The sequence below is a fragment of the Ursus americanus genome, chromosome 3 (assembly GCF_024610735.1).
Source record: "Ursus americanus isolate L20-20 chromosome 3, mUrsAme1.1.p, whole genome shotgun sequence".
NCBI lineage: Eukaryota > Metazoa > Chordata > Mammalia > Carnivora > Ursidae > Ursus > Ursus americanus.
This window is the reverse complement of record NC_142129.1, coordinates 1,862,575-1,876,001: the sequence shown is the minus strand read 5'-3', so window position 1 is coordinate 1,876,001 and position 13,427 is coordinate 1,862,575. Positions and strand designations below refer to the sequence as shown.

The 13,427-nt window shown below is 58.8% G+C and overlaps 1 protein-coding gene across 1 annotated transcript; it reads right to left on the bottom strand.

Annotated features, from left to right (window-relative positions):
• Window positions 1-4,675: 4,675 nt before the first annotated feature.
• On the bottom strand, window positions 4,676-9,895 carry MNX1 (motor neuron and pancreas homeobox 1). Its single transcript, XM_045793599.2, has 3 exons — window positions 8,885-9,895; window positions 5,724-5,884; window positions 4,676-5,096 (listed from the first exon to the last, which is right to left on the bottom strand). Exons 1-3 carry the CDS (start codon window positions 9,591-9,593, stop codon window positions 4,734-4,736), a joined length of 1,233 nt encoding a protein of 410 aa, XP_045649555.1. The 5' UTR covers window positions 9,594-9,895; the 3' UTR covers window positions 4,676-4,733.
• Between the last annotated feature and the right edge of the window lie 3,532 nt (window positions 9,896-13,427).

Sequence of the window (13,427 nt, the reverse complement as noted above, 5' to 3'; positions counted from 1 at the left end):
CCCGCTGGCCGGGGGCTGCAACAGCGGGCCTGGACCCGGCGAGGGGCGGGGAGGGGGTTTCTCCTCGGCGTCCAGTTGGGGACACACCTGGCGCGTGATTTACGAAGTGAAAGTGTTAAACGAGGCCACCAGCTGGAGGCCCGACCCGGCTTTATGAGTTTTATTAGGTGCCCTATTATGGAAAATAAACTTTAATCCAACCATAAAAACCAAATCTGAAAAACATATTTGCCCTTTAGTCTGAACAGTGCAGCATTCTTGGCGAAGGTCACACCTCCGAAGGGATTAGTTTTATTGACGGAGACACAAGGCGCCGCAGGACTTTGATACGAGATGGGGCGCCGCGCGCGTTTGCGGGGAGCACGCCCCCACGTCGCCCACACCCTGCACTGGCCCCTCCCTGCGCGTCCCGCCCCGCCCCCCCCCCCCCAGCAGTACCTCCTCCACCCCCCACCCACCGCTCTGCGCGGCGCCGCGGGCCACTCCCCCCGGAGCGCACTCCCGGCCTGGCCTGCCCAGGGACCCTGGGCTGGAGCGAGGGGCGCAGGGAAGCCGGCAGGGCTGAGTTAACCACAAACCCGGGAGGTGCTCCATGGCACCCGCCTGGACCTGGGGCCTGGCGCTCAACAGCGCAGCCTCGGACCCGCCGACGCCCTCCTGCTCTGGTCCAGGGCCCCCGTCCTGTGCCTTCCCTGCGATTTGGCTTTTCCACTGCAAGTCTGCTCTATCTTTAAGGAAGGGAGGGGGTGGAGGAGGAGAGGAGGGAAGGCAGGCCTGTCTCCGTTTTAACCATCTTAAGTGTCAGTACAGTACTGTTAACTGTGGTTGGGCACAAGATCTCTAGAATTTTTTCATCTCCCAAAACTAAAACTGTACCCATTGAAAAGCCCCCTCCCCCTTCCTCCCAGGCCCTGACAACCGCCCTCCTACTTTCTAAGAGTGACTTAGATTCCGCTTGTGAGGAGCGTTATACAGTATTCATCTTTTTGCCACTGGCTTATTTCATGGAGCGTAAGGTGCTCAAGGTCCCTCTGTGTGGTGGCAGGTAGCAGGATTTCCTTCTTCTCAAAGGCTGAATAATATTCCATTGTGTGGATATATTTCATTTTCTTTTCTCTATTCCACTGTGGACACTTCACGTTGCTTCCACCTCCTGGTTATTGTGAGTGTTGCTGCTGCGAGCACGGGTGTGCAAATCCCTCTTCCAGATCCTGTTTTCAGTTAGCTTGGATATACAACTAGAAGTAGGATTGCTGGGTCATCTGGTAGCTCTAGGGGTTTTGTTCTGTTTTGTTTGTTTTTGAGGAAACTCCACCCTGTTTTCCACAGCGGCTGCACTATTTTGCATTCTTCCCGGCTGTGCACAAGGTTCCAGTTTCTCCATGTCCTCGTCAACACTTGCTAGTCTCTGTTTTCGTTTTTTGTAATAGTCGATGTGAGGGGTGTGAGGTGGTAGCTCACTGTGGTTTTAATCTGCAGTTGCCTGATGATGGGTGAGGTTGGGCATCCTTTCATGTGCTTGTGGACCATGTGTATGTTCACTTCAGACAAATCTCTATTTAAGCCCTTTGCCTATTTTTAAATCGGATTCGTATTTTTGTTGTGGAGTTGTATGAGTTCTTTGCATTTTGGAATATTAACCCCTTATCAGATATATGATTTACAAATCTCTTCTCCCAGTCCTGGGTTGTCTTTTCATTCTGTTGACTGTTTCTTTTGCTGTGCGAAAGTTTTCAAGTTTGATGTAATCCCATTTGTCTATTTTTGCTTTTGGTGTCATAGAAAGTCCTTTAAGTTGATCTTACCAAGCTGACTTCCCTCTGGGGCTGGGTTATGGAAGGCCCACCTCAGAAGGAACAGACCCACTTCCTCTAGGTTCTAGTCATTTCTGCACTTCTCAGACTCTGCTTGTTAAAGCTCCTGTAGGGGCCTGGGACCCTGGGCCACAGCTCTCCCAGGACTGGACAAGAGACCTGTGGGCTGTCACCTGGAAGATACGTGTAGATTGGTTTCTTTGTCACGAAAAGGGCTTAATCCATGTCCTTTTGTACATGCTGGAGACGCTCACGGGGGCAGGTGCCCCTTTTCTGAGAACGAAGGACGACCTCCCACTAGGGTGAAGAGAGCGGTGCTCAGGATCCGGCCTTCGGTAGGCAGGGGGTCAGGCTGGGCTTCCCAGAGGAGCCCGTCCACTGGGGTGGGGGCCTTGCTGGGAACCCAGGCCCCGGGCTGCCGCGACCCGGCGCATGCAGGGTCTGCATGGCGCCCTCTCGGTCGGTGGAAAGCGGGGAGGCCAGAGCGACAGCCCTGGGGAGCGTGGGCTTGTGTCCCCGTGGGCTCGGGCTGCGAGGACCTGACTCCAGGTCGTGGAAACAGGGTCCTGGGGGGGAGGGGGCACAGAGCCTCTCACCCCCCTCGCGCGGCCAGCGGGGTGGGGGGCGCGCCCCGCGAGGCGGGCGGAGCAGGGCCTGGCGGCCGTTCATTAGGCGGAATGAATTGTTCGCCGTGCCCGGAGTGGGTGAGGATGAGCCAGTGATTATATTTAAATTTGCTATAATTGATTTGGGGAAGAGCTACTGTGACAAGAACGAATTGATCATTAAATTTATTAGCGAGATAAATTCCGCCGCGATTAGGCAGCTGGCTGCAGACGCCGGGGCGCGGGCGGTCGGGCCTTCCCGCCGCCAAGTCCCCGCGCCAAGGCCGGGCGTGCTCTGCGGGCTGCGGCGGGTCAGGACGCACGTCCGCCTTCGGGGCTGCGCTTCCCCGCGCCCGGGGCGAGCGGGCGGCTCCCGACGGGCTGGGGGGTCTGTCCCGTGGGGGGAGGCACCCCACGGCCCGGCCCCGCCGCCCCCGGCTGCGGGCGCTGAGGTGGGGGCGCCGCCCGAGCGGCCGAGCAGGGGGCCGGCCCGGGTCGAAGCCCGCCGGGAGAGATCGCTTCAGGCTCAGCTGCGCCAACGCGCTAGAAATCACCGCGCCGTAGACGCGGATCGCCAAGGGTTGGTTTTGCTTCTAACCCCGAAAGACATCTTTCTCTCCTCGCCCTCCGCGGCCGCCCTCTACAGCTCCCGCCCGCTGTCTCGGGCCTCTGGCCTTCCCACCAGTTGCAAGCCCCGGCCCCGGCCCCCCGCAGCACCTTTGGACCCCGAGATGGCCGGGGCCCGCGCCCTGCCGACAGCTGCTCCCGCCGGCCTCGGCTGACGTTGCATTTTATGGAACGAGCCCGGGCGATAATGAGCTGCCGGAGAGGATATGGATCTCACCCGGGCCCGAGGAGAGGAGCGGCCCCGCCGGCCCGCGGCAAACACCCCAATGAAACGCCTGGCCCCGCTGAACTCATTCATCAGCTGGGAGGACGGCGGGGAGGGGGCGCGGGGGCTGGGGAGGCCAGGGGAGAAGCCGACGGACGGAGGAGGGCCCGACGGCGGGAGCAAGAAGCCGCGCGCCCCGGCCGCCTGTTTCCTCCCGGCCCACGAGCCGCCGCGGACCGTCGCGGGGGGCAGGGCAGCGGGGGGCAGGGCAGCGGGGGGCAGGGCAGCGGCGGGCGCGCAGGTGGAGCGGGGCATGTGTGCCGCACATGGCGGCGGCCGGCTGGGCAGGTGATTGATGGCGCGCGCTGCAGGTCTTATTAACCCGGAGCCCTGGCAGCCCTGGCGCGAAGCGATCCGGTCGCCCGCTGCTGTCCTTGCGGACATTTGCACAGATCCCGGGAACACAGCTCCTGGCCGGAGCTAGAAAGGTCCTGCGGGAGAGAGGGCCGGGGGCGGGAGGGGGGGGGGCTAGCCCGGGGTTACTCGGGGCAATCAGGACCCCAGACGCCAGGAAAATCATCTCGTCGTTTTAAATCTTATTTCCTGAAACATTCAAAGAGCGTGTTTCCACTCCTGGAGCGCCAGGGAAGCAGGATCCTCAAGGAAATGAAAAAATGAATACTCAGAATCCAAAATTAGCTTCTGAGATTCACGCCTTCCGACTCGCGCTGACACCTGGTCTCAGGTATTTCTACCAACATTTCACACCTAGGACGCCCCAGGCGGGAATCAAGTTCCCCGCCCCCGGCACAGTCCAGGAGAGGAAGTGTTCCAGACACCTGTGTGCAATTCTGATTTGCACCTCTTGCTGTCAGTTGCAGAATACTCCCCCCCATCATTTCAACAACAAAAATAGTAAAGCGTGCTTTCATAACTCACTCCCCAAAGATCTGCTCTCTCATCCAGTAAAAAACCAATTTATTTTACATTCCATCATGGGAGATGGGAGAAGCTAAATAATAATTTAGCATGCATAAGTAGACGTTTCTTTATATATATATATATATAAATACAATATACAAAAATAAAGACAGTACGGTTCTGAGATTTCCAGCAGTTTGAATGCTCATGACATAAAGTTCCCCCTAAGACAGGTACGCACAAAACATTTTCCCTTTGTCAATACTCAGCAGAATGGTGATTCCGGAGAAGGTTTCAAGTTTTCCAGGTCGTCCAACACTGTAGGTTCCTGCCTTCTCCATTCAGGAATACGGGAGTCGGAGGCTCCCCCTGGTCGTGGTCAGCTCTTCTCACAAACGCCACCCCCCAACACCAATCAAAATTAAATTAAAAAGAACAGGAGTCCAAATTTGAACCCGCTGGGCCACCCTCTAAAGAGCAGCCCACACAGGCAGCCCCTGACGGTGGCGGCCTGGTTCACAGGCCTGCGGGGCTGCTGGCTGCCCGAGGGGCGCGGGGCCCCTACTGGGGTGGGGGCTGATGCCCGGGGCCCCCGGGCCGTGGAGGTGGCGAGTCGGCCTCGGAGGAGCAGTCGGAGGAGACGGCGTGCGTGCTGGCGCCGTTGCTGTAGGGGAAGTGGTCCTCGTCCTCGTCGTCCTCGTCGTCCTCGGGGTCACTGTCCCTCAAGTCCCGCAGGCGGCGTCCGCTGCCTTTGTCCCCGACCCCTGGCGGCCCCAGCAGCTCCTCCTCTCCCTTGTCGTCCGCACTGCCCCCTTTGCTCGCGCCCCCGCCCCCCTTCTGCTTCTCGGCCTCCTGTGCCGCCTGCTCCTTGGCCTTTTTGCTGCGTTTCCACTTCATCCGCCGGTTCTGGAACCAGATCTTCACCTGAGAGCACGGGAGGGTGTGAGAGAGCAGCCACCTCCATCCCCACCCTTTGTCTCTCTGGAGGCCCCAGGCTCCTGCACCTGCACCCCCTGGGGCCTCGCCTCCCTCACGCTGCCCAGGGGTGGGCTTCAGAGTAGGGGGCACAGAAGCTCCAGGAGGAAGGAGCTCCCCACCCCCAGGCATCAGCAAACCCAGCAGTGGGGCTGGGGGATTCCAAGGAAGCTCAGACTAGGACCTCCACTGCTGGGTTTTTTAGGGGTGCTCTCCCACTGCCCATGGAGGGCCAGAGCAGCTAGCGTCCATATCTGTAAATCTCTAGATGCTCCCTCTCTTTCTGGAATAAAATTTCTCAAATGTGGCCTGGGGACCATTGCTTCAGAATGCAGGAGTGGGTGGAAGTGTCCTTAAAATGCAGATTTCTGGGTCTCACCTCGGCCTACTGAACCAGACCTCTGGGTGGTATATGAACCCCAGCGGGGCAAATGCGAACTCAGCTCTCCCCCGGAGTAAGTCATAAAGGCTCTGCTCCAGGTGCTCAGGACAGCAGAGGGCCCAGAGTGCTGAGCTGAGAGTGTCCCCTAGGAGGCCAGCCTGGGTGGAGGTGGGGTGGGGGCAGGGGCAGTGTACCTGGGTCTCCGTGAGCATTAGCGACGTGGCCACCTCGAAGCGCTTGGGCCGCGACAGGTACTTGTTGAGCTTGAACTGGTGCTCCAGCTCCAGCAGCTGCTGGCTGGTGAAGGCTGTGCGGGGCCGGCGGCACTTCCCCAGGAGGTTGGACTGCGCCTGGGCTGGGGACAGAGAGAGGCATGAGGCCCGCGGCCCGAGGCCGTCCTCCGACCCCCCAGTGCCACCTGGCGAGGCTGCCACCGGGCTCACCACCCTGCTGTGACTTCCTTCAATGTCAGCGCCCTCTCCCCAAGGGACCTGGTGACAGGAGGCGGCCCCGGAGCCCAGGACCCGGATGCCAGGTGAAGCCGTAAGGGTTTGGGTTTAGTGGGACTCAGTTTTTTGGTTTTTTTGTTTTTTTGTTTTGGCTCAGGGTCTGTGTGTTCTGATTAAAGAGAGACTATCACCCAGGGCAGCTCTGTCCATCTGGGGGGGAGGCCAGTGTAGAAGAAGTTGACAGGCAAGACACTGAGGCCAGAGAGGCAAAGCTCCTCTCCACTCCTTGCCCAGCCTCCCCCAACTCAGCCTCAAATCCAAGCAGGTCTCAGGAATTACCAGTGCCACTTCCCTTAGCCAGCGACGAACCAGTTCAGGATTCCCACCACCACCAACTCAACTACAAAAGGAGGAGAAGTAGGGCAAAGGCAAGGAGAGTTGGAAGGGAGGGAGGGAGGGAGGGAGGGAGGGAGGGAGGGAGGGAGGGAGGGAGGGAGGAAGGAAGGGAGGGAGGGAGGGAGGAAGGGGGGAAGAAGGACCACATCTTGGGCCCAAACATGTGAATTCATCACACTCCCCACTGAAAATTCTTCTTGACAGCCCTGACCCCAGGGTGCGGAGAGGCAAAGCCCAGGGAGACTGGAAGCTTCTCCAGGGCAGTTCTCATTTCACAAATTGAAGGCCGAGGCAAAGGGGGGGATCTGGCTTTCTGAACGTTCAAGGAGGTCCTTTGGCTGTATTTACATAATTTCACACGGTTACATCACAGAGAATTTTATGACCTCAAAACAAGACTTCCCTTGATTTCCCAGGAGCCTGACAAGTGTTGGACAATAAACGAAAGGGAAGAAAAGAGGCCAGCCCAGCGGCTGAGTTCAGGTCTCCCCCCCCCCCCGTGGGCAATTTGCTTTACGGGAAGGTCCACGCCCCCAGCTTTAGTTAAATGAGGCCCCAATTCCCAACTTGACAATACATTAGAACTTTAATTAAAACACTGGCCCCAAAGGGACCATTTGGGAAATGCCATCCAACAGCAGAGACAACCAATTAAAGGAAACAAAACAGGTTTTCCAGCGACCAGAGGAGGGACTCTCAGAACGCATTCCGGCATCCTGGCCTGTTTGTTATCGCCCTTTAGGATTTCTTATTCAGATTTCTTTTCTAAACTTAAAGCTGGCTGGTTTTAAGTCTGCTACTTCTAGGTCAAGATTAGGAATCAGGGATGGGCAAAAGGGATGTGACTTTCACCAATTTTCAGAGCGACCTTGAGCTCCACGCAGGCCCAGGAAAGCACGGGGGCGGGGGGGGGCAGGGAACCCAGTGCCCAGGGGCGGTCTGTGTGGAGACCACCAACCCCCTCAGTGGGAGACTAAGCATCCCAGGCTCTGGGACATTCAGATCATAAAGGAATATCCATGGGTGGCTTTCCATCAGAAGGGGCTTGTGGGCTCTGCTCGGCAGCCGGGCCCAGGAAGGGTGCCCTGGGTCTGGCTGACCCGGGATCGGCAGGATCAGATGTGTCCGAAGCTCCAGCCCCAAACTGAAAGGTGAGCTCCAGCTTTCCCTGCTGGGGATCAGGAGGGGCTGACTTCCACCTGGACGGGCTGGGTGGCCATTAGGGTCTTCTGGGAGCTAAGCTGGAGAAAGCCTGGGGTGGCTAGGGGCACACAGTCCACAGGCTGGGATTTTCTCACCCGGCTGTGACTTCTCCAGCTCTCAGGTCCCTACTTTTCTCTGTTTAGTCACAACCATGGCTTCTAGCAGAGGAATCTGAATTCTGCCAAGTGTTTATTTTTGTTTTCTTTTTTGCTTTTTTCCCCTCCTATGTCTGCATCTCCTCGGTCTAAACACATCCACTCAGAAGGAAACAATGGGGTCTCTTTGTTCGGGTGTTCTGCAGCTGAAAGCATAAAGTCTCATGCATCAGCCTCTGCGTGGAGCCCGGGTGGGGCGAGCAGAGGGGAGATCCAGACTCCCCAGAGTGTCAGCCCAGTGTGCCTGCCCAATAGGCCAGAAAAGTCGAGTGGGCTCACGTCTCGGAGGCATACCACCTGCAGGGCGAGCATGCTGCCCACAACCCAGCAGCTCTCAGGCTGGGGTGGCCAGCCCTCCCTCGCTCCTCTCTTGGGGAGGGGTTCACTCTGTGTCCGGTGCCTCCAATTCTGGGGGCGGGCACCTGCTACTTACAGTCCACAGGATGGGGTTCATGAAAGAGGCACATCTCCCCTTCTGGAGAAGGGCACCACTGTTCTGTTCAGGTCAGGCCACCTGCCTGCTGGGCATCACACCCTGGACCTAGCGCCCTTACAGAGGCAGGCAGAACACCCCCTCCCCCGCAAAGGGTCAGAGGGTATAGCCAGGGACTGGCCTTGCGGCCCTGGCCTCCTGAAGCCCATTTCTTGTTCTCTGCTCCTGAATCTCTCCTCCTGGGAGGGACTGGGTGTCTCTCCAGAACCCATAACGCGGCACCTAAGTCAAGTTCGTTTCCCTGGAGATAAGCCCCCGATTTAGGTGGCCTCGATCCCCGGGCCAGCCTAACTTGGGCGCTCTTTGGCTCGCCTTCCCCCACCACTTCCTTCTCCTCTAGCCTGTCGGTTAATCATTAGATTTTAGTCTCACACCTCCAGCGGCCCCTTCCCGTTAGGAGAGGAAGAGAAAGCAGGGCTTGCGCGTGGCCATTTTAATAATTCGCTGCCGATTCCACAGCGTCCAGTCCACATGAGTCTTCGCGGGCTCCGGGCGGAGCCCAGGCGGCTTCGCGGCGCTTCCACCGCGCTCTCAGAGCAGAGAGCAAGGAGAAGGAGGTGCCGGTGGAGGAGGATGCGCGGGAAAACGTGTGCCAGGACTCCCTCTCCCCCATTTCTTCCTTCCTTCCTCCCCAGGCCCGGGGGCCGCGCGGTACTCACAGTTAAAGTCGGGCATCTTGGGCAGGATCATGCCCGCGGTGGACGCACGCAGCCACTGGTCCAGCTGGAAGGTGCCGGCGCCCAGCTTGATGGGGTCGGCGGGGTGCGCAGGGTGCGCGCCCTGCACCTGCGGGTAGGAGTAGGAGAGCGCCGGGTGTTGGCCGGCCAGCGCGGCGGCCGCCGCCGCCGCCGAGTAGCCGTAGACCGGGTGGCCGTAGAGCGCCGCCTGCGCGGGGAGGCCCGCGCCGCCCTGCGCGCCCCCGGGGTGCAGCCCCAGCGCCAGGCCCCCCGCGGCGGCGGCGGCAGCGGCGGCCGCGGCCGCGGCGGCGGCGGCGCCTGGGTGCGCGTGGTGGTGGGGCCCTCCGGGCCCGCCGCCCGCGCCGCCCGCGCCGCCGCCCGCGCCGCCGGCTCCCAGGAAGCCGGGCTTGGGCAACAGCGCGCAGTGCGCAGCCAGCAGACGCGGCGGCGAGGGGCTCTCGGCTTGCAGACGGTCGGCGGGCGCCGCGGGCGGCTCCGAGGACGCCGGGCTGCAGCTGCCGCTCGTCCCGCCGCTCGCCCCGCCACCGCTCGCTCCGCCGCCGCCGCCGGGGCCGGACGCGGCGGCCGAGAGCGACGTGACCAGGGCCAGCGGCGCGGTCTGCGCTGAGGCCGCTCGCGGGGGGTCCACGGCCAGCAGTGCATCGATGCGGAAATTTTTGGATTTTTCCATCGGCTCGTTTGGGGCTGGCGAGCAGGGCCGGGTGGTGGGTGACGCGGCCGTGTGCCGGCTCGCGGAGTCTGTGCGTGGCGGTGGCAAGCCCCAGGGTTCGGTATTGTTATGGTGATTATTTGCCAATAATCAAAGTCGCCGCCGGAAACTCAGCCGAGGGTGACCATGGTCCGGGCGCCTCCTCCGTGCGGGCCCCGCCCCGGGCCGCGCTCGCATGTGCTCGCACAAACTCGCACTCGAGTGCCTGGACGCGCCGGGCCGGGGAGCCCGGCTCTATTCGCTGGACCCTCGGGAGACCGCGCCGAGGCCGCTGGCGCCGTAGTGGGGACCCGCGCCCCTCCGCGCACTTGAAGCGCAGCGCGTCCGCCGATTGGCGCGCTCTGGGGGGGCTCGGGGAGGGGCGCCGGCCCGGCCATTGGCCGAGGGGCGCACCTGTCACCGTCCCGGCCGCCCGCCGCCCCGCCCCTGCGCCGCGGGGTCCTAAACAACCGGGGTGCTGAGCCGCGATGGCAGGGCGGAGACCGCGCCCGGGGTTGCCAGACTCAGAGGCTCAACCTAGGGACCCTGCTCGCCCTCCTGCAAGTGCTGAGCGGGACTGCGGGCGATAGCACTCCTGGGTCCCCGTGTGGGCCCCGCTGTCTGAGGCCAGCTCCGGAGACACGCCGTCCCGCTCTGGGCTCGGCGTCCCCTAGAGCCCGCGGCTTGCGTCTTCTCGCGCCTCCTCGCCAGCACTTGCGTGTGTGCACTTCTGCGTCGGGGAGCCCACGTTGCTTGCAGATCTAGCTGCTTTGCTCAATGACCGAAGCACAACGAAGATCAAATCGGTCTCCAAGCCCTGCTCCTGGGTCTCCAGGGTGCACGGGAGCAGTTTGTGTCCCTGTCAACCCTCTGCAGGTCGGACCTCCTCATCTCCTCGGGGAAGTCCTGTGCGTTTCAGGTGTTGTGTGTGTGAGCGAGAGTTTGCCTTCCACAAGTCCTCGCCTTGAGCCCCTGCCCCGTCTAAGTGGAGACGGCAGAATCTGTGAGCCCCGCGGCCTGCAGGACCCAGGTCGGCTTGGAGACGTTGCCCACCTGCCAGTGAGACGGTCCTCAGTGACAGAGCTCTTCTTGTCTGCGGAAGGTTACCCATGGGCATACAAGAGACAGCACCCACCTCCGTTCTGGAAAGCCTGCGGGAGCCGGGAGTCCTCCCGAGGCCAGTCACTCTGACCCTGGTTAGTCCCCAGGCAGGAAAACGCAGTCTCTCTCCTCTTCCTACCTGCAGCTTGGGAACTGGGGCGAAAGGGCTTCCTCTGGCTGAGCAAGGTAGTGGAGTGAGAATCCAGACTTCACACCCGCCCCTCCGTCCCCCATACACACACTTCAAATATTTACAGTAAAAGCACTTCCAAGGGCTTTTCTGAAGCCGAAAGAATCAACATGCAGGTCGGGGAGTCAGCGGCCACCAGCACGAGGCTTTGTCAATAGTTCCATTAGACCTAGTTATCTGGCCCCAACAGGGGAAAGAATGCAGGAGGGGGTTTCGGTTGTTGAAGCCAGCTTCCTAAGCAGGTGAGAGGTGAGTAAAGAACAGGGCGGGGGCTGTGGGCGGGGCAGAGGAGGAAGGAAAAATCAGGGCAGGTAAACTTTAAAATTAGGAGATCAGGTTGCTACAAGAGGGATTTTTTTTTTTAAGCTAAGTATAGGGCTAGCTTAGTTTCCCTTCAAAAGGCTTTTTGCCTTGGCAAGAGTTGATTGCGGTGATTATGTTGGCAAGAGCCGAGTTTCTTTTCCATTAAAACAGGGTAGTTCCAAGGCACACAGTACCAGCTGGAAATTAGGAGGATAGCAATGGATAAGGGACAGCGATGGGAGTAAACATTATATAGCTTTGCAAAAACCAATGTTAACTTGTAAATAGAAGTTACAGCATGTACATGGTGTTTGTCGTGTCTTTAGATGCTGACTCCTTGGGGTGGTGAAAACACAGTCCTGACTTGAAGCAGAGAGAGGGGAACACTTAAATTTCCTGAACAGTGCTATATGCCATGAGCTTTCTAGAATTCTCTTCTGTCATCTTTACTGTGACACTACAGAAGGATTTTATCCTCTCCATTTCAGAGAGTAGAGGTTCAAAGAGGTTGAGACTCTTGTCCCCAGCAAACCGTTAAGCCTCGTAGTTTGGAGTGGAACCAAGTTTGATGCGGGGACCACACAGCTGTCACCTGCTGCCCTCAATGCTCCAGGGGTCCCTAGCCCTGTTTCTCCATGTCTATCCATTCCCTTTGGGGAAGGAGGGTTTAGGAAGGAGACCTGAGATTCTTAGCCACCTGTCCTGGGCAGGAAACCCTTCACCCTCCTAGGGACAGTAATGACATCTTGGCTGTCACTGCCTCCCCAGAAGAGAGCAGTCTTGGCCCCCACCTCTGACAGGGGTTCGCCCTAAGGCTGACTGCCTTTCCCTACTCCCCCCGGCTGGGGCAGGACTCCTGGGATGGAGGGCAGTGATTGAGGAGCCGGGGGGAAGGGAGTGAATGAAACTCCCCAAGAGTGATCTTGGAGAGCCTGGGGCTCTCTCTTCTCCCTAAAATACCCCCCTCCAGGGCTATTTTAGCTGGGGACAGGTGTGTAGTGTATACACAATAAATCTCCCATGTTCCTCAACAAAATCATGCTGTGTTTTAGAACCCTCAGAGGATTTCATTTCACCCCCTCTTTGTTCCGCAGTACCCATGCTCCTAAACCCCGCAAAATCCGTGGCAGGCGAGCCGTGGTGCGTGCGAGTCCTCCCCCTGAGACCAGCTGAGAGCGCTTCCTGGAAGCACAGACTGGACAGGTATGTGGGGGTCCCGCAGGCAAAGGTTCACCTGGTTTTACCCCCGAGGCCACACCACCTACAGGGGCGCCCAGGGAGGCATCGAAGAGGCACTAAGCCCGCGGTGGGTCCAGGTCCCGGCCGCCCCTCTAACTGCGGTGAGACTCTGGGTGCTGGTGCTCTTTGATTTTTATGGATTTCTGTTTCTTTGTTTAGAAAAGTTGGGGTTAGGCCAAATGCACTCTATGGGGCCAAAGGGCTTTAAAATTATCATATATTCTGTTGATGCTAAGAAAAAGTTAATACAGATGAGAGGTTTTCTGTGAAGTTGTGTGGAAAGAGAGGGACAGAGAAAGAGGGAGAGGTCTTGGAAGTTTGGGGTTTTTGTGTGGTTTATGAGGTGTGAAGCTGAGCACTCCGGGGCTCTTCCTGTCTCCAGCATCTGTATTGATCCAGCCCAGCTGGCTTTGAAGAAGGTTTTGGGCAGACAGGAGTGGGGCTTGCGTCTGTTGGAAGGCCCTAGCGAGAGATCAAAGGTCTGGTCCCAGCAATATTCCCAAACCCAGTCTCCAGGTGACTCCCCTCTCCAGCAGCCCCAGGGGCGGTAGCCAGCCCTGGAATGACTGGGGGAACCCTCAATTTCCGATTTTCGATTTCTGGAGCAACGGCAAAGGCCTGGTGCACCTTTCATCGTCTTGGCTCCTTCCCTGCCCGGGACCCCTTTTCTCTCTCCACACAGTCTCCCTTCAAGATACTGAATACCACCTGCAGTCACCCTTCTCCCACTATGTAGAAAGGAGAATCGGTGGTTTATACCAACAATCGCAGAAGAAAAAGCTGTTTGTAATTCCATGTCTATTCATGTCTGGAATTATGTATGTATGAGGTTGGGAATAAAACCTGTACATTCATTCACACATTCCGAGGCTGGGGGGCAAGCATCATTTGTTATCATGCATATATTGCTTTCTTCATGTGAAGTGGGGCAGGTAGAATAATTAACCCAAAGACCACCTGGAAGGGCACTTGGCACTGGGTGC

Coding starts and splice junctions, on each gene's coding strand:
- MNX1 (XM_045793599.2), bottom strand. CDS start 9,593: ATGGAAAAATCCAAAAATTTCCGCATCGATGCACTGCTGGCCGTGGAC. Junction 5,885..8,884: donor CAAGATGCCCGACTTTAACT/GTGAGTACCGCG, acceptor CTCTGTCCCCAG/CCCAGGCGCAGTCCAACCTC. Junction 5,097..5,723: donor TAATGCTCACGGAGACCCAG/GTACACTGCCCC, acceptor CCGTGCTCTCAG/GTGAAGATCTGGTTCCAGAA.